Source organism: Bos grunniens, chromosome 7 (assembly GCF_055505025.1).
Source record: "Bos grunniens cultivar Pamir isolate PY7600 chromosome 7, Bosgru_T2T1.0, whole genome shotgun sequence".
NCBI classification, from domain to species: Eukaryota; Metazoa; Chordata; class Mammalia; order Artiodactyla; family Bovidae; genus Bos; species Bos grunniens.
The window spans coordinates 15,866,592-15,889,998 of NC_141171.1; the positions used below are offsets into that span (position 1 = coordinate 15,866,592).

Consider the following 23,407-nt stretch of genomic DNA (forward strand, 5'->3'; position numbering starts at 1 on the left):
CGAGTGACCCCTGCAATTTACTACCCAGTCTTGGGCAAGATGTGGAGACCAAGGGGCTGAACAGGATATGTGGTTCTAGAGTCAGGGGGCGGTGTGACACTGGATTTAGTATATGACAAGGTCAGAGGTCAGTATGTCCAGTTATTGAGTGACCAGACAGTCTCTTCCCCACTAGCCACCAGTCTTCCTTTGTGGGCTGCCCTGGCGATCCTGCCTGCTGTCCCTACTGCCAAATGGGGAAACTGAGGCTCAGAGAGGGAGGGTCTCGTTATCCCACCCTCTTCCTCTCAGCACCCACCAGGATCCTCCCTCTTAACCTCGTCTTCGTTCCCTCATGGTTCGCCCCCAAAAGCAAGTGGGGCCCCGCCCCGAAAACGCTAATGAGACATCGCGAGGCCCCGCCTCACGGGTTATGCAAATAATGTCCCGGAGGCCCCGCCCCTCCCTCCGGCGCGGAGACTGCGCGGCGCGGCCGGGCCGGCCGACCGCGTCTCCATCTCCGCGTTCGCCTGCTGGCTGGCGGTCGGTTTGTCTGTCCATCCCGCTGCGCCGGGGCCGTCTAGGTGGAGCCAGGGCTCAGGCGGCGGTAGTGTCGACCCGGTGAGGGGGAGGGCCTCGGGGCGCCGCCTGTACCTCTTCTTGCCGGCTTCCGAGCCTCGTTGTGTCTGTCTGGCCAGGGTTCGGTTCGTGTGGGTCGGGTCCCCTGTGGGTCCAGCGCGGGGAGGGGGAGGGGAGGCTGCGAGCTGAGGCTTGGGGACCCAGCTAGGGGAGGGGTGGATGGGGACAGTACCCCGGTGAGGCTGCCGGTGACTGGGTGGTTGTCGTTATGTGTCAGTGTGTGTGTGGCATCAGGGGTGTGCGTGTGGTGGTTGTGTGACTGTGTCTCCCGTGGCTGTCTTTGTGTGATTGTCGCCGTGGGTATCACTCTGATGGTGACTGTGTTGTGGTCGTGTTGCTGTGGCCGCCTTTGAGTGGCCCTGTGACTGCTCTCTCAGTGATTGTGTGTCTGTCTCGGTGTCTGTGTGGTTGTATGCATGTGACTGTCATTGTGTGGCTGTTGTGTGTTTTTTCTGATGGTGTGTGGGGGCCCATTATTCTGTGACTGATCGTGTGCCTTTCTTATGTGTCTGTGTGCAAGTCTATGCCACAGTCCATGTATGTGCCCTTGTGTGGCCATGTGGATGTGGTTGTGGATGGCAGGGCTCTTCTGTGACTGTCAAGGTGGACCCCAGACTTAATATGTATCATTCTGTGCCTTGTAATTGGGGGCGTGACGCTGTGACCAGTTCTGTGACACCCCCCCCCCCACTGTGTGTGTGGTGAGTTTTTTTTTGATGTGACTCTTAAGTGTATTGGCAGCTTTGAGTCTCTGTCCCTGATGGGGGTGGAGTGGGGCTGTATGTAGGGCCATGAGGTATGTGAAGGACCTCCTGTTGTGTCCCAGTGACTGTGTGTGTTGGGGGCAGGGGATTTGTTTGCTCTGCGTGGGTGTCTGTGACAGGCCGTGTTCACACCGTGCTGTGTGAGTGTGCAGTTGTGTGTAGTGGGTGTTGGGCACCTGTCTGAATGAGCGAGCCCATCTTGTTCATCACAAGGCTGACACCCAGTGCATTGCTTGGAACCCAGCAGGTCCTTCATCCTTGTTGGTGGGATGGACGAATGCTGTTCGATTGGATATGTGTGTGTGTGTGTGTGTGTGTGTGTGTGTGTGTGTGTGTTGGGGAAGGTGGTTGGGATGGAAGCTCTGGCTGAGTTGTGTACTCTGGGAGGGGTGCCGATGTGTGTCTGTATCTCTGTGAGAGTGAGGGGGCCATGGCTGGGTAGGCACCTTGGGCATCTGGGATCTCTGGTATGACCCTCACCCCACATGTAACGTTGCAGAGCAAGCGACGTGGATGGGGCACTGGACCCAGAGTGCCTACCCCTGCCTGTCTGGGCCTCAGTTTCCTCATCTGGGCAATGGGGGTGACCATCCCTGCCCTGCTGGCTGCCAGGAGCGGCTGTGAGTCTGTGGGCGTGGCAGCAGCCTGCGGGAAGCCATAGGGCCATTCACAGGTGAGGTCTGGCTGGGAGAATGGGTCAAGCAGGTGTGACTGTGTAGGCCTCTCAGTGCTGGGGACTGACTGAGGTTAGACTGGGGGCGGGGCGGGGGGGGGAGGGGGAGCGGGTTGAGGGGGAGATAGCCCTCTCTCATAATACAGAGAGGCAGACGGGCTGGGAGGAGGGGAAAGGAAGGAGAGAGGGAGAGGCAGCTGGGAGAGAGGGAGGGCCTGGCCATCAGCCCAAACCAGTCAGGCACAGCCCATGGGGACAGGAGAGGGAGGCCCCTGTGGGCTCTGGGGGAAGTGGTATGGGGGGAGGGACCTGGTGGAGGTGGGTAACAGGGAGCATAGGGCTTCCTGTAAAGCACGTAGGGGAAGAGTATGGGGGTCTCCTAAAAACTAGTGGGGGTGAGGAACCTTATTTGTAGAAGAGGGGTTCCCTTTAAGCAGGATAACTCTGTGCTGAAGGCCAAGGGGAGGGTTCCCACATGCTAAGGGAGACTGGACCCTACAAGGTATGGAGTCAGAATCTCCTGTGCAGGCTGTGGGGGACCACTATAGAATCGGTGGGCACTTCAGCAGAGGCTGAGCTGAGCAGGTTGTATCGGTGGAGGCACGTGCCTCTAATAAGCTGGGACAGGGGCAAAGACCTGGGTATGTGGAGGCGTGGCCAGAAGCCTCAGGGGGGCGGGGCCGGGGCTCCTTGGCTGTAGTTGGAAGAACCAGGCTTAGGGGGTGGGGCCAGGTGTAGTTGGAAGGACCAGGGATGGGGGCCAGGGTGTGGCCAGAAGACTCAAAGAACAGATGACCTGAGGCTCCCTCTAGGCCCCGCCCCTGGCGGTGCCATTCCCTCTGCATCTCCACAGGCCCAGCCATCACCATGGCGGGAGGGAGACCTCAGCTGAAGAGGAGTTTTTCCATCATCCCCTGCTTTGTCTTCGTGGAGGTGAGGAGCACAGTTCCTCCCTGGCCCAGAGGGAGGAGGCACCTTCTGAAGTGGCACTCCCTGGGATTCCAACCCACCTCTGCCCATCCTTACTGTGGAACTCTGGGCACCTCACATGCCTTCCCAGGCCTCAGTTTCCTCATCTGCAAATGGGCACAGTTGGCATCCCTCCCTCTCTCTTAGGGCTGTTATGAAAGTAAAATGGATTAATTCTAGAAAAAGGTTTAGTATGATGCCCAGCCCACAGTAAGAGTTACACCTGTTGTGGCTGCTCCTATTGGGTTGGTGCAAAAAATTCGTTATGGAGAAACCCAAATGACCTTTCTTGGCCAACCCAATATTTCTACCAGTAGTTTTCTTTCTCTGTTGCTCTGTCCCTCCATCACACTCACTTTTTGAGCCCTGGCCCTGTTGTCTCTCCCTCTTCCCAGTCCGTTCTCTCTACCCACTCCTCTTCATCTCTCTCTGTATCTCTCCTCCTTGTCTCTTTCTCCATCTCTGTGTCTTTGTCTCCATGGCTCTGACTCAGACCTGACCCTTTCTTTCCTCTCTCTTCTCTGTCCATCTCTCTCCCCACCCTGACTGGACGGCAGTCGGTACTGCTGGGCATCGTGGTCCTGCTTGCCTACCGCCTGGAGTTCACAGACACATTCCCTGTGCACACCCAGGGCTTCTTCTGCTATGATAGTACCTATGCCAAGCCCTACCCAGGGCCTGAGGCTACCAGCAGAGCACCCCCAGCCCTCATCTACGCCCTGGTCACCGCTGGGCCCACCCTCACGGTGAGACTGGTGGTAACCCGGCTCAGACTATGGGAAGGGCCTTCCAGGAGGCAGAAGGGCCGGTGGGTGGTAGGTGGAGGACTGGGTTTGAAGGCCAAGAAGACCACACCTCGGTCTTGCCCACAGATCCTGCTTGGGGAACTGGCGCGTGCCTTTTTCCCTGCACCGCCCTCAGCCGTCCCCATCATTGGGGAGAGCACCATCGTGTCCGGGGCCTGCTGCCGCTTCAGCCCTCCGCTGCGGAGGCTGGTCCGCTTCCTGGGTGAGTGACTTGGTCAGGGGTCAGCCGTGCAAAAGGGAGATGGGCCAGGCTCGGCCATAATAAGAATTCCATGGGGGAAAGGGCCCTAGAATGTCCATGATGGTGACTTCATGGGGCAAGAGGAATTTGGGCTGTGGGCAGTCCTAGTGGAGGCTCTAGAGATATGGGTGTGCCCTAAGCCAACCATGATGGCAACTCTAAGAGGAGGGCCCCAAATTACCACAAGAAGAATCTCAGGCAGAAAAAGCACAGGATGTCCTCAGAGCAGTGGGGTGAGATCCCTGGCAGTCTTCTAAATATGGTCTCAGCCGCAGTTGGTGGCCTTGGGGTAGAAGGGCAGAGCTCACCCGAAATGGTGGTCCCTGGGGGAGAGGGTTGAAGATCCTCCAGGATGAAAATGAGCAGCTCAGTAATAGCAAGAACAGGGGCAGGTAGAGGAGGCTTAGAATGACATCCCAAGGGAACATGGCCCAACTGTTAGGGAATATGGTGCTAGGGGGAGTCCGAGGTGTGCCTTCATGTCAGTCACAGGAACAAGGAGACAGGGACCCAGATGGGCCTTAAGGGGGCTCACAGGAGAACAGCTGCTGGGCCCTGGCATGAACCCCCTCTCTCATCCTACCCCAGGGGTCTACTCTTTTGGCCTCTTCACCACGACCATCTTCGCTAACGCGGGGCAGGTGGTGACCGGTAATCCCACGCCTCATTTCCTGTCCGTGTGCCGCCCCAACTACACGGCCCTGGGCTGCCCGCCACCCTCGCCGGACCGGCCAGGGCCCGACCGTTTCGTCACTGACCAGGGTGCCTGCGCCGGCAGTCCCAGCCTGGTGGCTGCTGCGCGCCGCGCCTTCCCCTGCAAGGACGCTGCCCTTTGCGCCTATGCCGTCACCTACACAGCGGTGAGCCCCGAAATGGAGGCAAGGCAGTTGGGGGGCGGCCAGTGGTCAGAAGACCCTGTGGGCTGGGGCCTCCAATCCCTCCCAGAGTGAGGCCACGCCCTACGTCACTGTGACTCCGCCCCTAGGGCGGAGGCTCTGGCTCCACCCCTTGGAGTCTGGTCACGCCCCCATCTTGAGTCAAGAGCCGTCCCCTTGGTGTTTAGCCACGCCTCCAGACCCACTAACCCCGCATCCGAAGGAGGCTATTGGCTCAGCTCTATAGACTCTGTCCAGTGAAGCCTAGCCAACTCCCTGCCGTGTCACAGGTCCTGGTTATTGGCTGGGTGAGTAGGTAGTGGGCTTTCAACTCTGTCCCCTGGAGCCCTTGTCCCCCACTTTGACATCACCTTTTATTGGTCTGGCCATACTCCTGAGTCAATTTCGTTGAAACTTCCTGATTCTTCTCCCCTGCTTTTCCCTGGTCGCACCCACTGTTGCTCTGACTCCTTTTTCTGGCATTGGGGACTATGCTTCTAACCCTGTTAGTGGTCCCCAGGTGTTTGGGGACTCCACCTCTTGGAGCTCCTGACAGCACTTGTCACTTGGGCCTGACTCCACCCTCTGACTTTGTGGCTACACCCTCAGCCAGCAAGTATCTTTCACCATCTGTGATTGGTCTCCCAGAGACCTGGGGCCCCAGACCCTATCTACTGCTCTTTGGTGCTCAGGCTACACCCCCTTTCCTGCAAAGTCCCACTGGGGGTCCATGACTCCATCCCCTGAACTCCAGTCCCCCTGGCTGTGTTCTTTGGAGCCCCAACGTGGCTTCTCAGGGTTCAGACCTCACCCCCTTCCCTGAATGTAATGTCCACTTGAGTTTGGGAACTGTTGCTGCTGTGTGACCTCTAACCTGTCCGGCCCCTGCAGATGTACGTGACACTCGTGTTCCGCGTGAAGGGCTCTCGCCTGGTCAAACCCTCACTCTGCCTGGCCCTGCTGTGCCCTGCTTTCCTGGTGGGCGTGGTCCGCGTGGCGGAGTACCGCAACCACTGGTCGGACGTGTTGGCTGGCTTCCTGACAGGGGCAGCGATTGCCACCTTTCTGGTGAGCCCCCTTGCCTTCCATCCCTGACCCGAGGCAGGACTGCATGATGATGAAGGGTGTGGACTCTGTGTGACCTTGGGCAAGTCCCTTAGCCTTACCTAGCTGGGACATTCTCATCTGTGAAATCGGATAACAGGTTTGGGACCCGGGTAAGGCAAGTGAGGCACTTACTTGAGTACACCAACTAAGGGGGATACCAGAACACTCAAGATCAGGGAAATATTATAAATAATAATATATAATAATATTAATCATGACAAATTTATTTTATTTATTAAAAATAATTTTTTTGGAGGCACATGGCATGCAGGTTCCCTGACCAGGGATTGAGCCTGTGTTCCCTGCAGTGGAAACACAGAATCTTAACTACTGGGCCACCAAGGAAGTCCCAAGATAAATAATATTCTAATGAAATATTCTTCCAAATCAGGATTAATGGAAAAACCCATGTTGTCCAAAATACCAAAGGTTTAAATAAGGACAGGATTAGATCCTGTTGTTACACAACTCAGCATCATTTGCCTCCCCGTGTGGAATAAGTAATAAGGGTACCTATTTCTTAGTAAAGTGGAAACAACAGTATTTGGCACATTATAGGCACCATAAAAGTGTTAGCTGTTCTTGAAAACCTAAGCCTCAGTTTCCTTATCTGACAAATGGGAATAGTAATCTACCTTATCGGCCTCAGGCCTCAACAGCCCCTTTCCCTCTGTTGATAGGTCACCTGTGTCGTGCACAACTTCCAGAGCCGGCCACCCTCTGGCCGAAGGCTCTCCCCTTGGGAGGACCTGAGCCAAGCCCCCACCATGGACAGCCCCCTCGAAAAGTTAAGTGTGGCCCAGGTAAGGGGGGCCGGGGGCTGCTCCCGGCTGGAGAGGGTGGTGGGTGGAGGGGGGACCAAGGAGGGAGGAAGTCGGCAGGCGGTGGGGGGTCTCAGGGCCATGGGGGGTAGAGGAATCACTTGTCTCTGTGGACCTGGGTCCCGGGGGGGCTGTCCCACAGAATGGAAGGGTGTGTCCCCCCTCCCTCTCAAGGAGACATGATTAATCCTGAAAACTCGTTACCTGTTCCACTGGGCTCTATGCACTTTGAGCCCCTTGTGGCTGTGGCCAGGGTGCCCAGGGGGCCACTAGCCCCTCCCCTCCGCCTCTTTGTCTCAGGAACCCGAGGGCTGCAGGTCGCATTCGACACCGGCACGGCTCACCCCATCCAGTGAGTATCAAGGAGATGGGAGGATAAATAGGGGGACTTCCAGATGGCTGTCACTGCCACAGAGGTGTCACTGTGCTCTTGTGGCCTCTCCCAAGCTTTCTAATCCCTTGACTTCTGATTCCTGATCCCTAGAGCCGCAGAACTGCGCCCGCCGTGGCCACCTGATCCCCAACTGCGTGTCCTCCAGGGCTCCAGCCATGTGTTCATCGCCCCGTGTGCCCCGCCCTCGATTGAGGTCTGAGCCGACGCCCCTTCCTCTCCCTCTGCCCCTGCCGGCACCAGCCCCCAGCCAGGGCCCCTCACCCTCTTCACCTGGGCCTGGGGGGCCGGGCGGGGGTGGTGGCCGTGGCCGGAAGCTGCTGCTGCCCACACCCCTGCTGCGGGACCTATACACCCTTAGCGGACTCTATCCCTCCCCCTTCCACCGGGACAATTTCAGCCCTTACCTGTTTGCCAGCCGTGACCACCTGCTGTGAGGCCTGACACCCACCCAGAATCTGCCCAGTCCCCATTTCTTCCCTGCCACGCGTGTGTGTGCGTGTGTTGTGTGAGTGCCAAAGCCCTTGTCCCCAGGCCAGCCAGGCCCATACATCAGAGGATGGCTGGAAGGACATCGAGGGGACCCCGTGTCTCTTGCCCTCTGGGACATCCAAGTGGGCATAATTGGGAGGTGGGTCCTTGCCTCCTAGGATTGCCCTTTTAAGGGCCAAAGCCTGATCCCATTGGCCATTGCCCAGCCAATGGGAGCTTCCCAGTTCTCAGAATTCTAGCCAAAAGGAGTTTACTCCAGCCAATATGAGAATCCCCATCGTTTCTTAGACACCTCAGGCAAGAGGGCAATTCTAAGTCAGTGTTCAGCCTCTGAACAACAAATAGGAGTCCTTGGTTCTCAGAATCTCAAGGTGGGTGGGTATGATTCCAGTCAATGGGGGACCGCCCATGTCTAAGCATGTGCAAAGGAGAGAATGCTCTCTCCTCAGAATCAGAGTCCAGCTGGAGGGTGGGGGGCAGGCTCCCCCATGGCAGGGTCCTTTGGGTACCCCTTCCTCTCTCAGCCCCTCCCCCATGTGCAATCTCTCACCCAGTCTCTCTTAACTCCCAACTTGTGCAGGGCTTGCCCCATTTCAGAGGTTTTGGGGTTCAGGGTGCTGCATTCCCCCTTGCCTGTGCCCAGATCACTTCAAACCCTTCTGTTATTTATTAGGGCTGTGGGAAGGGAGTTTTTTTTTTCCTTAGAACCACCCCTGTTCTTCACACTGCCCCCCCCCCCCCCGCCCCCATGCCTCAGCCTCATACAGATGTGCCATCATAGAGGCATGGGTGGAGCAAAGAGGGCTCTCCACCCCCGGCAGCCAAAGGCAGTGGGCAGGAGAGACACTGCCCCCCTTTCACACCCCCTCCTCATCTTTAATAAAGACCTGTTTGTAACAGAAGTTTGGCCGCCTGCCTTCCTCCTCCAGGTGGCAGGGGTGAAGGACTTTGATGTTGGGTGTGGGTGTCAGTGAGGCTTGGTGTGAGTGTATAGTCACAGGGAGATAGCGGGGAGGCAGCATGGGGCTGTAGGATCCATGACTTGGCTTTAATCCAGGCTCAGCATTTCCTGGTTGTGTCACCTCAGGAAAGTTAATTAACCTCTCTGTGCCCTTGATTCTTCATCTGTCAAATGCAAACAGCCCTGCAAGCCACATGTAAGGCACACAAACATACTGTGAGGGGCCTCATGTGACTGTCTTCCTCAGGTGGCTGGCCTGTTTTTGACCATGGCCAGGGTGCTGAGGGTACAGGGAATACGGTGAGGGGACTGTAGAGGTCCTAATAGAAGGGGATGCTGAGGGCAGCAGGAACCTCCACGCTGAGTCCCCGACTACATGGATCTGACCAGGGGTTTTGATTATGAGGTTGTGCTGAGAACCAACCCCTGAGGGCCCAGCAGAGACTGGGGAAGGTAGAAGGACAGGGAGCCACATACAGCCCCCCCACACAAACATGCTGTGGCTTCAAGAGACTTCAGGCCATTCAGGGCATGGAGCCATTCAAAAACCAGGGAAGGGAAGTCTTCTTTCCTTACACATTTATTCATTGATCCATCCATTTATTCAGTCAAAAAACATTGTGGAGCACACCCCACCCCACCCCCATGCGTGGCAGGTGCTGTCTTCTTAGGCAAAGGGGCTGCAGTACTAAGCAGAATAGACACAAAATCCTGCCTTCATGGAGCTCACATTCTAACACCAGAGAAACAGTAAACGAGGTCAATAAGTTAGCCACAAAACTACAATTCCCAATTTCAAGAAGGTCTGGAAACCAAAATTATCCTCATAACTCATTTGTGGCAAAACCTGACCTGAACTGACTTAAGGTCATTATAGCTTTTATTTGCTTAACTTTATGTGAGTATTCTTATGTTTCGTTGCAGATACAGTGATTTAGAATGTTACCCCAGGTCCACCTAGGGGTATTAATCAGTACATCGTATTTACACCATAGTACCTTTTGAAAATCTGAAAAAATCTAAATTTCAAACTGCAGGATCAAGAATTTGGGTCAGAAATTGGTATCGTTGATATGTTAGATATTGATAAGTAATAAACAGAAAACTCAAGCTAGAGAAGACAATGGGACAACTTTGGAATGAGGACATGGTTTGCAATTTAAAGAGAGTGTCCAGGGAAGCTATTTCTGAGGAGTTGGCACTGGAGATGTGGTGTGGAGGGAGGAAGGGACGAGAGCCCTGCAAATAACCGCAGTGTGGAGTGGGGGAGTGTTCCAGGCAGAGGGAACAGCAAGAATGAAGGTCTGAAGTGACAACGTGCTGGCTCTGTTCAGGGAACAGTGAGGAGACCTGAGCGGCTGGAGCAGATCAAGCGATGGCTGGAGCAGATCAAGTGATGGGGAAATAGAAGGGAAAGGAAATGTGCCTGGAGGAGTGGGGTGTGGTTGATTCTGCATTGCAAGAAATGAGATGGACGCATGAGAGGGCTGAAGGCAAAGGAGGGATAGGATCATGTAGCCCCCTACTTCACCGCATGGAGTATCTACTTCCAGGGCTTGCCTTCCCCTGAGCCCCATAGCACAGCTGCCTCCATGGGGCCCAGCAGAGAAGCAAAATTTCAGCACAATGGACAGTATTCTATGAACAAACCAGTTGGCGCTGTCCATGGTTCTGATGTTAAGCCTGGGCCAAGAAAAGGTCAGGTTGGGGCTGCCGGGCACAAAGAAGTGTCTGGACCCGCTAGGGAGGGTGGAGACTGCAGCCCTGGCCTTGCCCACCCCCACTGCACGGTGGATAATCTTAGGTGGAAAATCCAGATAAAGATGTTCCTGCTTACTCAAAAGGCTTCTCCACATGACCCACCGCCTCTTGTCCTCAACTTGACCAAAACTGAGCTCCTTTTTATAATGTAAGTCAGACCATGACCCTCCTGTGTTCAAACGCTCTCTGGGCTCTCCATGGCACTCTGTGTAAGGGCCGAGGTTCTCCCAGTGCCTCCAGTCCTTTGCACTTGCAGGTGCCTCCCCCCTGGAATGCTCTTCCCCCTCATATCTGCATGATTCGCTCCCTCACCTCCTAGGAGCCTTTCCTCAAGTGTTACCTTCTCTGGGAGGCCTGCCCCTACCATCCTGTTTAAAATTGCAAAAACCAAACAATTGTCCCTTCCCTTCCTTTCCCTGTGCAAATCTCTCTCTCTCTCTTTTTTTATGCAGACTTATCATCTGCTCATAGACTATTTAAATTCTTCATTATGCTTGGTGGCCATTATTACCTCCCTCACTAAGATGTCAGTTCCACTGAGACAGAGATGTTGTTGTTTGTTCACTGCTGAGTCTGTGTGCCTCCTAGAACAGGGTCAGGAACAACATACTTGCTCAATAAGTGTTTGCTAAATGAATAAACTTATCACTTGAGGATACCAACAAATGGGGGAGGAGTACAGACTGACCCTGAACTGTCCACCTCACCCTTTGGTTCTGCCTCCTCCAGGGAGCCCCTGTAAGGTAAAGTCCTTCTGTCAGGACATGAATATGGGGTCCCAAGAAGCAAGGGAAAGAAGTAGTGTATGCATGAGAGATACACCTAATGTCTGCATCTCTGCCAGTATATGCATTCAGGAGCACCTATCCAATGTCAGGTGCTGTTCTAGGAGCTGGAGACCTAGCAGTGAAAGAAAGAGGGACTCTACCTCAATTGAGCTGACATTCTAGTGGGGAGAGAGGCAATAAGATAAATACATATGGTTGGAAGTGATAAGTATTTGGAAAGAAAATAAAGGTGAAGAAGCAGTGAAAGAGTGCGGAGGGGTGTGATTTTACACAGGTAGTCAGGAAAAGTGAGTAGAAAATTTGAGTAGAGACCTGAATAGAATGGAAAAAATGAGGGATAGATATGTGGGAGCTGAATGCTCTAGGAAATGGAACAGCAAGTGCAAAGGACTTGAAATGGGGCTGTGTTCAGCATGCTCCGGTGTTTATAACTATGTGGAACTGTGCGATACAAGTGCTTGTTATTTAGAGTGTTGCAAAGCGAGGTGAATCAAGGGAGGAGGTGGTGCATTTAACAGGACAATGTAACCGTGTGCCTCGTGTGTGTGTGTGGCGGCAAAGGAATTGTTGTATCAGACTGTGTTCTGGTGTACTTGCAAGAGAAAGGGTGTGGGGCATGAATGTGAGAAAGAGTATGTATGGGGTGCTTTGTGTCAGGATATGATTGTGAGCATGTGGGTGGTGGGGATTCTGAAAATGAAATATATGCAGAGATGCCCTTCCTGTGTGTGTGTGTAGGAGTGTGGGGGTGCCTGTCTGTGTGAGTGGGTGTAGGAGTGTGGGGGTGCCTGTCTGTGTGAGTGGGTGTATTGAGCGATGTTGTGAAGCTCTTTTCTGGCCCCAGAGGGAGAGAGAGAGCCCTGGAAATCTCAGTTCAGCCCTGCCCCTGGGTCTCCTGGCAACAGCACCACTTTGAAGTTACCAGGAGACAGAGTTGCCAGGGCAACAGGGCTGTGAGTGGCAGCTCTGGGGAGAAGTCTGTGTGAAGATATCCAACCAGTGCTCACTTGGCCACTCACCTTGTTCTTCCTTCTCTTCCAGTTTCCAATCTATCCTACCTTTCTTTATTCATTCCTTTAACAAGCCTTTGTTGAGACTTGCAATGCCCTAAGCACTGTCTCGGAGAAGGCAATGGCACCCCACTCCAGTGCTCTTGCCTGGAAAACCCCATGGATGGAGGAGCCTGGTAGGCTGCAGTCCATGGGGTCGCTAAGAGTCGGACACGACCGAGCGACTTCCTTTTCACTTTTCACTTTCATGCATTGGAGAAGGAAATGGCAACCCAATCCAGTGTTCTTGCCTGGAGAATCCCAGGGACGGGGGAGCCTGGTGGGCTGCCGTCTATGGGGTCGCACAGAGTCGGACACTACTGAAGCGACTTAGCAGCAGCAGCAGCAGCAAGCACTGTCTGGGCGCTGGAGATACTGAAGTGAACTTGACAAAGAAGGTCCTGCTGTGGCTCTCCCTCAGTCTCCCGGCCCCTGCATCTTTGCCTCTTCTCTCTCTCTCTGTCTTTTTTTGTTGTTGTTGTTCTATGGTCCTGCCTCTCACTGTACCCTAAGCAGGACTCAAGAAGCCCCCAGGCCAATGAGGAAGCCAGCTGAGACTCTTCTCACAGACCCTCAAAGACACTCCTTTGCTGTCTGACGGATGTTTTGCACATGAATATCCTCAAACTTGCAACCCCAAACACACACACATTTGTGCAAGCATTCAAGTGCAGAGAGAGACAAGCGGATAGCTTATCCACTTCTCCCCTTCATTGTCATTAGGTAACATCAGCAGAAACGCGCGCGCACACACACATCGCAATATTCCTGAGAGACCATGTGCTCCATCTTACAGGTGGGCAAAGCTGAGGCTCAGAGATTTTAAGTAATGTGTCCGTGATTAGGGCCTGTTCCGTCCAACTCTGAACCCTTATATTGTCTGATTAGCTGCTTAGCTCACAATAATAGTATTCGTGGTGCTTCCGCCAGCGGACTCACTTACGAGAGGGCCTTATCGCCTTGAAACGCCTCCATTTGTTGCTCAAACTAGGATATTCGCCCCCTCACCAGGGGCGGAGCTAGGAAACGTCGATCTAACTTTGAGGAACAGATTTTTGGACTAATGGAGAAGCTAAATGCACTGTAACCAATGAGACCCCGCCCTGGGCGGGATTAAGGGCAGGCACCGGCCGCTGATTGAACAGAAGTACGCGGCAAATGGCGGAGACGCTGAGGCGAGTGCTAAACTTGGGCATCGCGGCGGGCCCCGGGAAGAACACAGCTGAAGCCGAACCGCCTTTGCTGCTGCTCGGCGGTCCAGGCTCTGGGAAGACAGCGCTGCTATTCGCGGCGGCCCTGGAGGCGGCAGGGGAAGGCCGAGGCCCGGTTCTCTTCCTGACCCGGAGGCCTCTTCAAAGTCTGCCCCGCAGGACTGGACCAGCGCTCGAACCACTGCGATTACAAGTAGGGAGGGGTGGGCCCAGAGGCGGACCAGCCCGTAGAGGGGCGAATGGGGGGTTGACTGACAGGCGGAGACAGACCAATGGCGGAGACGAAGCAAACATTGTGGGAAGGAATATGGACGAGTCGGGGATACGAAGCCTTGTTTAGATTGAATGAGAAACCACCCAATGAAGGGGCAGAATCCACAAATTTGCTTCCCAATGGGTGGAGTCAGGGGCGGAGCTAAACAGGAGTCCGTGGTGGAGTTGGACGCTATGGGCGGGTTTTCCGTGGAAAGATTGCCCTAGAGATTTGGCAGAAAGGCGTACCTTGTTCTTAATAATACCGGGCAGTGACGAGTGCAGGATAAGAAAAAAACGAGGGTGAGGGGTTGGTGAACAGAAGAATATTCGATCCCTCTGAGCTGCTTCACGCTGGAACCAGAGGTCTAGTGGGTGAGAGCCTCGTCCAGGGGAGTATGCAAGGAAGCAGGGCTGCTCTAACTGGAAGCTCGGCTTCCTATGCTGAATCTGGCCCTTTCCTTTTTCCCTTTCTAGAAGATCCGCTTCCAGTACCCACCCTCAACCCGTGAGCTCCTCCGGTTTCTGTGCTCTGCCCATGAGGCCCGTGGACCAGCCCCCTCACTCTTGCTGCTTGATGGCCTGGAGGAGTACCTAGTAGAAGACCCTGGGTCCCAGGAAGCCGCCTACCTGGCTGCCCTGCTTCTGGACACAGCTGTCCACTTCAGCCACCGGGTTGGGCCTGGCCGGGGCTGTGGGCTCATTGTGGCCCTCCAGACCCAGGAGGAAGGAGGAGACAGTGGAAATGCTCTGCAGCTGGCACTCCTTCAGAGGTATTTCCCTGCCCAGTGCTGGCTGCAGCCGGATGCAGCAGGCCCAGGACAGTGCTGCCTCCGAGCCTCCCTGGAGCCAGGTGGGCTGGGCCCCAGGGAAGAATGGTGGGTGATTTTTCAACCAGATGGAGAGATGACAGTCACCCGATGGCCCACCCAGGCGGTTGACACCAGCTCGCACAAAGGTTCAAGCTCTGGAGGCCAACCGTGAGCTTTGGAGTGTGACAACTTATCCATGCCTGTTTCCCTGTCTGGAACACCTACCTCAGTTCAGTTCAGTTCAGTCACTTAGTCGTGTCCAACTCTTTGCGACCCCATGAACCACAGTACACCAGGCTTTCTTGTTCATTACCAACTCCCAGAGTTTACCCAAGACAGATGCAAATTCAAAGATCTTAAGATTGTAAAGTGCTTTTTCTCTCGTAAATATACCATTATCCTGTATATATTGTGCCCAGCCAATATATTGTTTAATTTTTCTGTTTTGAATTTTATAAAGAAGAATTTCATGATAAATGTAATCTGAAACTTCCCTCTCAACACTGGTACTAAGATTCGGCCACATTTTCATTCATTCCTTTTTCCATACTGCATGTAATTCCATGAGTGACTATACCCTAAATTAGGTATGATCAGATTGACTTATTTACTATTAACACTCGTACACATATCCTGGTCCATGTGTGTGAGGGTTTTTAGGGTACATATCTAAAAGTGGAATTGCTGGAATAGAAGGTATGCTTTCCTAGGTTATGTCAAACTTTTAAAAAGCAGTTAAGCCGAAAACTTGCAATGAGCCACTTGATTGACCTTTGGTGTCATCAGAGTGCTTTCTTAGAACCAGATTCGGAATAAAGCCTTAGGAATTAATGTTAGTATTATTAGCGGCAGAGACTAGCTAGCTGCTCATTAAACAGCTCTCCTCGCTTGGGTGCACAGCTGAACTACATTTCCCAGCTGTCCATGGTTCTTACGGAAGTCACATGCCCATTTCTAGCCAGCAGAATTTGTGAAGAGGTGGCGCCCACCTCCAGGCTACATCCCTAAAGTGGCCCACAAAAATCTTCTGCTGTCTCCCTCTTGTGGGCTGGAAGGATGCAGAGGGTCCATCTGAAGACCCCAGAGTACCCCTAGGAGATGGTTAAGCTACAGCCTGGGTTTCTGACTCATCCCAGGGATAAGCTAACCATCTATTTGAATTGTATGAGAGAAAGTGCTTCCCCGGTGACTCAGCTGGTAAAGAATCTGCCTGCAATGTAGGAGGCCTGGGTTCAATCCCTTGGCCGAGAAGACCCCCTAGAGAAGGGAATGGGTTGTTGTTAGGGCAGCTAGCATAACTTATACTGACCAATTCATTCTGTTATTATTATTCAGATTGCCAGGTCAGAATTTTAGACTTAACTCCAGACTTTTTGCTGCTTCTCCTATGGCCTGGGCCCAGGGAAAAGATGGGGCTTACAGGTATTTATAGAAGTCACGACAGGAAACTTGTATATATTTATATATAAAGTATATATATATTTTTATATTTATCTATCTACACACAAAAAACTGTACATTTAAAAATACTGCAAGGCTGTGACTTTCTGAGCAGGATGAATTGAGCAGAAAGCCAAGGTCAGCAGGCCTCACTGACCCTGCTGGATAAACCTTGGGCCTTGAGTAGCAGTGGGGTCATTCTGGGTCTCTGTGCCTCTGAGGGCTGGAGTCCTAGGAGCAGGCCACGTAGCTTGGGGGTGAAGGCTTGGGGGCTGGGATGAGGCTGTTCTCATAAGGGTTGGAGTAGGGACCATTGGATGAACCCCTCTGGGCTTCCTGGGAACCCCCTGAGCTGTAGTCAGTTGAGATGCCAGAGTCGGACACCACGAGGTACAGGTACTTTAGGTGGGGTGGGGTGGGGAGCAGCTCAGGGGGCAGTGCCCTTGGGCGCAAGAGCTGGGAGCTGGGGTCAAGAATGGTGTACTCAAAGCTAGTAGCAGAGGCCCCCTCCGGCCCAGGCTTCAGGGCCAAAGCGGATGTGCAGGAGGACGCTTCTGAGGCTTCATCCATGGTCACTATGTCCATATCGCCACCAGGCTGCAGGAGATCCTCGCTCGGCGGACTCCGGGGCAGCAGCCACTTGTCCAGTACCAGGTAGCTGTCTTGGGCATGCTCGCTGCCCACTGGCTCCAGGAGGGGCCCCCCGTCATCTGCCCCAGGTTCCACTGCCTGTGTCACCCCCCAGCAGCACTCAGAGAGGACTTCCAGGGGGGCAGGTGGGTCCTCTGGGAGGGGGGTGCTGGGGCTCCACCACAGACACCCGTCAGTCTGGTACAGCCACAGCTGGGGAAACAGCACCAGCTTGCTCAGAGACTTGGAGTTCGGCCACAGGAGCAGGGAAGCCCCAGGCCTGGAAGGAACAACCAGGCCGCCTACCTGGAAATTACCCTTGTGGGTTGTGAAGAGGCCTTCAAACTCGCTCTCAGGGCTTGGGATGCCAGGCCAGATCTTCTGCTTCAGAGTCCTGGTGAAACCAAAACAAACAGATACCTGGGCATGTGTCACTGAACATTCACCAACACCCCCTCGGCACCATCCATGGGGCAAAGCTACTCCTAGTCCCTTGTGGTCATGTTGAAGGCAGAGGAGTGCATGGGACTGAGGAACAGGGGTTCTGCCAAAGCATCTGCAAGGCCCTATAGAAGGGCAATGGGAACAGGGTTTTGAAGGATACACAGGAGTTCAATATACACTGCCTTATGGTCCCTCTAAAACCCACCCAGGCTTGTCTGAAGGTCCATTATGCTGCTTTCCTTCTCACTCTTTTCCATGGTTCTCCAGTGCATTCAGGATAAAGTCCAAACTCCTACAGAAGACCCTACATGATCTAATTCCTGTTACCTCCCTCATCTCCCTCCCCCCCGCCCCCCACCACCTTACACACTCTGCTCTAGGGAAACAGCTTTTCTTGCAGCTGCTTCAATGTTCCAAGCTCATTCCCATCTCAGGACCTTTGCACTTGCTGTTTTTCGCTCCCTGCTTTTCACATGGCTGCTTGTTTCCCAGGATTCAGGTTTCTGCTCTGATGTCACCTCCTCTCACCTATCTATTCTGTCCGTCCTGTCCCCATGGGCATGCATGCTAAGTCGCTTCAGTCAAGTCTGACTCTTTGTGACCTTACAGCCTGTAGCCCACCAGGCTCCTCTGTCCATGGGATTCTCCAGGCAAGAATACTGGAGTGGATTGCCATGCACTCTTCCAGGGGATCAGCCCAAGCCAGGGATCAAACCTGAGACTCTTATGTCTCCTGCACTGGCAGGGGAATTCCTTACCACTAGTGCCACCTGGGAAGCCCGATATTTCTGCTATCTCTCATCACAATTTATAATCAAATATCTGTTGGTTCCCTTATTTGTTGTGTGACTTAGCTATGAGATCCACAAGAGTAGAGACACATCTGGTTTGTTCTGCTCTTTCTTCCCAGTGCCTAGCACATAGCTGGCACTCAGTATTTCCCAATCAAGTAAACAAACAAGGTTTTGAAAGAACTAGGAGATTGCTTGGCAGGCATGGCAAGAAGGACATTCCTGGCAGAAGGAACAGTGTATCCCAAGGCTTGGGGGTGTGAAAACACATAGTTTGTACTCGGGTCACAAAAACTGAATTACAAAAACCTCAGGATGGCTGGTCATGTCATAAAACACCTAAGGACCTTGACAACAGGTGGGAGGCATTCGGGGCTAAGTCGTTTCATGAAGCCCATTTGGTTGGCTTTACAGAAGTTAATGAAACTGGGAAAAAAGTATTCACAAAGAAGGGCTTCCCCGGTGGCTCAGTGGTAAAGAATCCGCCTAAAAGGCAGGAGATGCAGCTTCCATCCGTGGGTCGGAACAATCCAGGAGGAGGGCATGGCCACCCACTCCAGTATTCTTGCATGGAGAATCCCACGGACAGAGGAGCCTGGCGGGCTACAGTCCATGGAGTCACAAAGAGTCAGACACGACTGAAATGACTTAGCATAGCACGCACGCACATTCACAAGGGAATCCAAGAAGGAGCAGACACTGAGGTAGGAGGAAAACCCAAAAAGTATGCCCCAGAGCAGAGAATTTTAAGTAAGAATCTGAGTGTGACCTGGCTTGCATCCTGACCCTGCCACCGACTCTTCATTGTGTAACCCTGGGCAAGTGCCTGCCCGTCTCTGAGCCTAGGTTTTCACAGGGAAAGTGGAAAGTTAGTGGAGGGGAGTCTGAGCCAGATGCCGAGTGGGGCGCTCACCGGCGGTGGGAGAGCAGGGCCAGCACGGCCAGCAGCAGCAGAATGAGCACGAGGACGAGGGAGAGCGTCAGGATGAGGGGGTCCAAGTCTGGGGGAGCAGGGAAGAGGTCAGGGCGGTGAGCTTGGCCCCCATGCTCCGCCCAGCCCCTCCTACCTCCCTTGCCTGGGGCCTCACCACTAGCCGTCAGCAGTGACGCAGGCTCGGACCAGGCGCTCCAGAAGCCACCGAAGCTGGGCTCGGCCATACGCGCGCGTACCATGAAGGTGTAGCGCGTTCCGCCCCGCAGGTTGCTCAGCAAGCACTCGGTGCGGCCGTCGAGGATCTCCACCTGTAGGCGGGGCCCGGGTGAGGGGTGTGGCCAATAGGGGCAGGGTGGGCAAAGGAGGGCATGTGGGGGTGGACTCTGAGGGATCCAGCCAATCAGAAAAAGGAAGAACAGAAACCAAGCATGGGAAGGCGGGAACGAAAGTAGGAGGCGGGGCCCAGGAAGGCTTGGGGCCAATCAGGATGGGGCCCTGGGTAGAAACGGGCGCACTTCGGCTATTTAACAGCTGGGCCTGCGAACAGACAGGGCGGGCACTGGAGCGGTCTAGGGTTCCAGGCAAGAGTTAAGAAAGGTTGAGTCCAGGTGGGCTGGGAAAAGGGGATCATTGGGAAAAGGGACAAGTCAGTGGACGTGGAGATGTCTTGGGCAGGGCGTGGAAGGGACGAGGCCAAGGGGGCGGGGCCCTAGTGACAGTCAGGGTGAGACTTAGAGGGCCTGTCCAGTCTGGAGCCCTCTGGGGCTAGGTCATAGGGACGGGCCTCACCCTCTGTGCGCTCCCTGCGGCGTTCTCTGCCGAGATATTCACCTCATAGCGGATAAGGCTCGCCATGGGTGCCCCAGGCGGCGGGAGCCAGCGCAGTACCACGTGGCCGCCCTCGTCGGCCCGCCGAGCTACAAGCCTGGCGGGAGGGTCTAGGAGCACTGCGGAGAGGGGTTTCCTTAGGTGGGCGGAAACTGGGACTCCCTCCCGACCAATCCCCTGTTCCCAGCGCACTTACCCACTTCGTTGACGTGAATGGTACGGCGGTAGCGTGAAGCGCCCGAGGCCGCAGTGACGTGCAGCTCTAGGGGCACGAAGCTCGACGTGTCGGCTGTAGGCAGCGAGCACCAGAAACGCACCAAGCCGCGGGCGGTGGGTGCCTGATGCAGGCGGCATGGCTTCCACGGCTCACCCCTGTTCAACCAGGAACCAGCGAGGGTAGGGGGATCAAGTTTGGAGGTTTCGCGAGGACCGAGGGCGCGTTTCTGGACACCACCACCAGGGGGCGTCCCAGCCCCGACGTACGCGACGCCTTAAGTCCTGCTTTGGAGCGGTATTGTTCCTGCCCTGAAGTTTGCGGTTACCCTCCAGCAGTGATCACGGGAGTGCTCCAGCCCCGACCACTAGGGTGCATGTCAGCCCTGACTCCGTGGGCTTCCCACAACTGCCCACCAGCAGAGATGCAGCCGGTCCCTGGCACCAGGAAACATCCCAAGATGCGAGCTCCTGGGAGGTCTGCCCGGCCCGCCCGCCCCCTGCACCTGTGGGGCGATCCACCTGACCCCGCCTCTTCCAACTCACTCGAGCTGATAAGAGAAGCTGTAGTTGTCCGGGCCGACTCCGGCGGTGGCCGCTTCCTCCCAGAAACACACCAAATCCTCCAAGCGCTCGGTGAAGCACAGAAACTCATCAGGCTCGCGGGCTGTCAGCAGGGCCGCTGAGGATGGGGGTCAGGGGAGGGGGTCAAGGGACCCGAGTCCCTTTCTCGAGCCACAGCATCCTTCCCTCCCTCCTGCCGCCTGTGCGGACCGATAAGAAAAAAAGCCCCGCCCCCGTTCTTCCAGCGGGGCCCTTCGAGGGGTCCGCCGAAGTAGTGCCCCCCAAACTTCCAAGCGTAGGTTGCGTGTCTTATTGTCTCCCTCCAACACACACGCCGCCCACCCGCGACCGGCTTTGTTGAGCGCAGCATTCAAGGCCTCCGCCTCCCGCTGCCGGCCCCGCCCCAACCTAGGGACTTGCGTGCGGGTGAGTGTGTGTGCAGGAGGCGGGGTCCCCTATCAGCCCCGGCAGGCTCCCGGCGGCCCGATAGCGCCAACCGTGCCCCCCGTTCCCCTCCCTCAACCCAGCGGACCCAGGGATCTGGCGCCCGCATGCCAACCGTGTTTACAGTCGCCTGCGGCTCGGCCCCTCTGACTCGGACTCGGGTTTTACCCTCCCTCCCCGCTTGAAGGGTCGGTTAGATCCCCTTAGCTCAGGGACTCTAGAATATAGGACTCTAGACTACAGCACTACCCCTGCCCCATTTAGCGTTTAGCACGCCCCAAGTTCGTTGTAGAGATAAAGCAGGACTCTTATGCCCCCTTTCTAGCTTCTCCCCCAGAACCCAGTCTGGGGATATAGACCCCAGCGTGCCATATGAGATCCCGGTCTAGGGGTTCAGACACCACCTTGGGCTCCAGGTCACAGACTCAGAATGAGAACCTGGGTGACCCCAAGGGTCCGGGCAGGAAGTTCGGGCCCCCATATTGCCCTCCAAGATCCAGTGCTGGGGTCTACACTCAACTCCACCCTTACCTTTGTTTTCAAACTTGGGGTCCGTTGGATTGGGTGGGGGAGCCCAGGCTGCCCCAGCGAGCAAGAGGCAGAGGAAGCCAATTCCAGCCCGGAGGGGTGCCGGGAGATGATACATAATGTAGCCCCAGCCGGGGGCCCAGGGCTCCTGCCTACTCCCCCCGCCCCACATCTTCCGCCCCTGGCACAGGCCACAGCTGGGTCAGCAGCTGCCTCCGCCGGACACAGCTGACCAGGCCTTCCCGGCCAGGCGCCTCCAAGTGGCAGCTCCCCCGAGGGGGCGGGACCAGCAGGCAGCCCGAGCTGAGATAAGAGGGAGGCAGCCGCCCTGTGGGGCCAGGCTACAGAGAGCAGGGGCCCTGGGCTCCGCACCCCCTTGGGGGTGGAGGGAAGGAACTGCTCTGCTTTCTGCCTCAGACACTTTCTTGCTGTGCGACCCTGGACGGGTTACTTACTTTATCTGAGCTTCAGCCTTTTAATCTATAAAATCCGACTTGGCACATAGCAAGCATTCAAAAAACGTAAACTGCAACTACTGATAGTATCGTACTAATCAACATCTCTTCCCAGTCTGGGTAGGAATATAATAAGCCTAATAGCCGTTGAATGTTTGCACAATGTTGGGAAGTACTGCCAGATAGTAAGTATGAAAGAGCCTGCGTTTGTAAAAATTACATGTATTCTAGAATGCGAGATTTTATTTGTGATTTTGGGGCATTTTCTGCTTACATTTTGTATACTCTTGGGATTTTATTTTACAAGGAACGTGCAGTTCTTTCAATAATCTGTATAGAACACATCATAAAAGCTGTTCTCTTGGGCTGAGCTTCAACTGGGGTAAACACCCTCCGCCCCAAAGAGATGCATGCCTTGGGAAGCAGGGGATACCTACCTTATTGCGTCAGCCAGCCCCAGATTAGCCAATTAGAGCGCTCCATTCCCCGGAGCACAGTAATTGGTTCAGGGGTGGCATGTGACCCAAGGGGATCCAATGAGCTTCCATTCTGGGATTTTCCCTGGAGTAGCTAGGAAAGGAGGTGCCGCTTTCTATTGGATGACGAGGTAGGCAGATGGAGCAGCCAGAGACATCTTTGTCATTAGGAGGAAAAAAATTGGCTGATGGTGAAGCTAAGGTGGACTTCTGCACTGTCTGTTCCCTCCACTTGCAAGGTTCTTCCTCTAAATGTACATGCAGCTCACTTTCAGTTTACTCAGGATTCTAACTAAATGTCACTTCCTCAGTGAAGTCCTCCTGGATCACCCTGTTTAAAATAGCAACCCTCTCACCGCCCCCCTCTCACCGCCCCCGCCTCACCCCACGCACACATCAGTCCTTAAATGGTTTGGTAGTAATAGCAGCAGCAGCATTTTGCATTTCCTGTACTTTTTGTATAAATATGTAATATGTATTTGATGTTTTATTATTGATTCACCACCTTCATTAGTCTGTTTTGTTCATTTCTATATCCCCAGCACCTACAACAGAGCCTGGCATATAATAGGAGGTCAGGGAATATTTGCGGAGTAAAAGATGAGCGAAAAACCAAGCTGAGAGGTGTAGGGAGACAGCTGACCTTGTGTTAGCCACTGGAGAGAGCTATTCCTGAGTACTCCTGCACCTTTCTTTTTTTTTTTAACCTCCTGCACTTTTAAAAACAGAAGTGGAGGGATTCCCTGGCTGTCCAGTGGTTAGGACTCTGTGCTTCTGCAGGGGGCGTGGATTTGGTCTCTAGTTATTTAACTTATATGCAGAGTACATCATGAGAAACTCTGGGCTGGAAGAAGCACAAGCTGGAATTAAGATTGCCGGGAGAGGTATCAATAACCTCAGATATGCAGATGACACCACCCTTATGGCAGAAAGTGAAGAGGAACTAAAAAGCCTCTTGGTGAAAGAGGAGAGTGAAAAAGTTGGCCTAAAGCTCAACATTCAGAAAACTAAGATCATGGCATCCGGTCCCATCACTTCATGGCAAATAGATGGGGAAACAGTGGAAACA

At 54.3% G+C, this 23,407-nt stretch overlaps 3 protein-coding genes and 1 long non-coding RNA gene across 12 annotated transcripts; 3 read left to right on the plus strand and 1 right to left on the minus strand.

Moving 5' to 3' along the window:
* The first annotated feature begins 449 nt into the window (after positions 1 to 449).
* Positions 450 to 8,659, plus strand: PLPPR2 (phospholipid phosphatase related 2). Of its 7 annotated transcripts, XM_086409422.1 has the most exons (10): positions 450 to 600; positions 1,882 to 2,002; positions 2,909 to 2,988; positions 3,582 to 3,770; positions 3,897 to 4,032; positions 4,660 to 4,931; positions 5,838 to 6,014; positions 6,734 to 6,856; positions 7,175 to 7,226; positions 7,359 to 8,656. In XM_086409422.1, the coding sequence occupies exons 2-10, from the start codon at positions 1,960 to 1,962 to the stop codon at positions 7,700 to 7,702; spliced, it is 1,416 nt and encodes a 471-aa protein (XP_086265548.1). In that variant the 5' UTR covers positions 450 to 600; positions 1,882 to 1,959; the 3' UTR covers positions 7,703 to 8,656. The 7 variants fall into 7 exon arrangements, with proteins under 7 accessions (XP_086265548.1, XP_086265544.1, XP_086265542.1 ...); XM_086409416.1 differs by lacking the exon at positions 450 to 600 and having other exon boundaries at positions 1,884 to 2,055; positions 7,359 to 8,659; XM_086409420.1 differs by lacking the exon at positions 450 to 600 and having other exon boundaries at positions 1,884 to 2,055; positions 6,734 to 6,840; positions 7,359 to 8,659.
* A 4,808-nt stretch (positions 8,660 to 13,467) lies between these two features.
* Positions 13,468 to 15,068, plus strand: SWSAP1 (SWIM-type zinc finger 7 associated protein 1). The gene is made up of 2 exons (XM_086409466.1): positions 13,468 to 13,720; positions 14,257 to 15,068. The coding sequence occupies exons 1-2, from the start codon at positions 13,475 to 13,477 to the stop codon at positions 14,761 to 14,763; spliced, it is 753 nt and encodes a 250-aa protein (XP_086265592.1). The 5' UTR covers positions 13,468 to 13,474; the 3' UTR covers positions 14,764 to 15,068.
* Positions 15,069 to 16,045: 977 nt separating this feature from the next.
* Positions 16,046 to 21,700, minus strand: EPOR (erythropoietin receptor). 3 transcript variants are annotated; one of them, XM_086409460.1, is made up of 8 exons: positions 21,411 to 21,688; positions 20,418 to 20,553; positions 19,855 to 20,030; positions 19,662 to 19,777; positions 18,985 to 19,138; positions 18,810 to 18,897; positions 16,968 to 17,055; positions 16,046 to 16,874 (listed from the first exon to the last, which is right to left on the minus strand). In XM_086409460.1, exons 1-8 carry the CDS (start codon positions 21,577 to 21,579, stop codon positions 16,263 to 16,265), a joined length of 1,539 nt encoding a protein of 512 aa, XP_086265586.1. In that variant the 5' UTR covers positions 21,580 to 21,688; the 3' UTR covers positions 16,046 to 16,262. The 3 variants fall into 3 exon arrangements, 2 of the variants coding, with proteins under 2 accessions (XP_086265586.1, XP_086265585.1); XM_086409459.1 differs by having other exon boundaries at positions 19,620 to 19,777; XR_015166715.1 differs by lacking the exon at positions 18,810 to 18,897 and having other exon boundaries at positions 19,620 to 19,777; positions 21,411 to 21,700.
* On the plus strand, positions 19,381 to 20,027 carry LOC147368618 (uncharacterized). Its single transcript, XR_015166719.1, has 2 exons — positions 19,381 to 19,438; positions 19,846 to 20,027. It is a non-coding gene; the product is annotated as an uncharacterized LOC147368618 (long non-coding RNA).
* Positions 21,701 to 23,407: the final 1,707 nt, after the last annotated feature.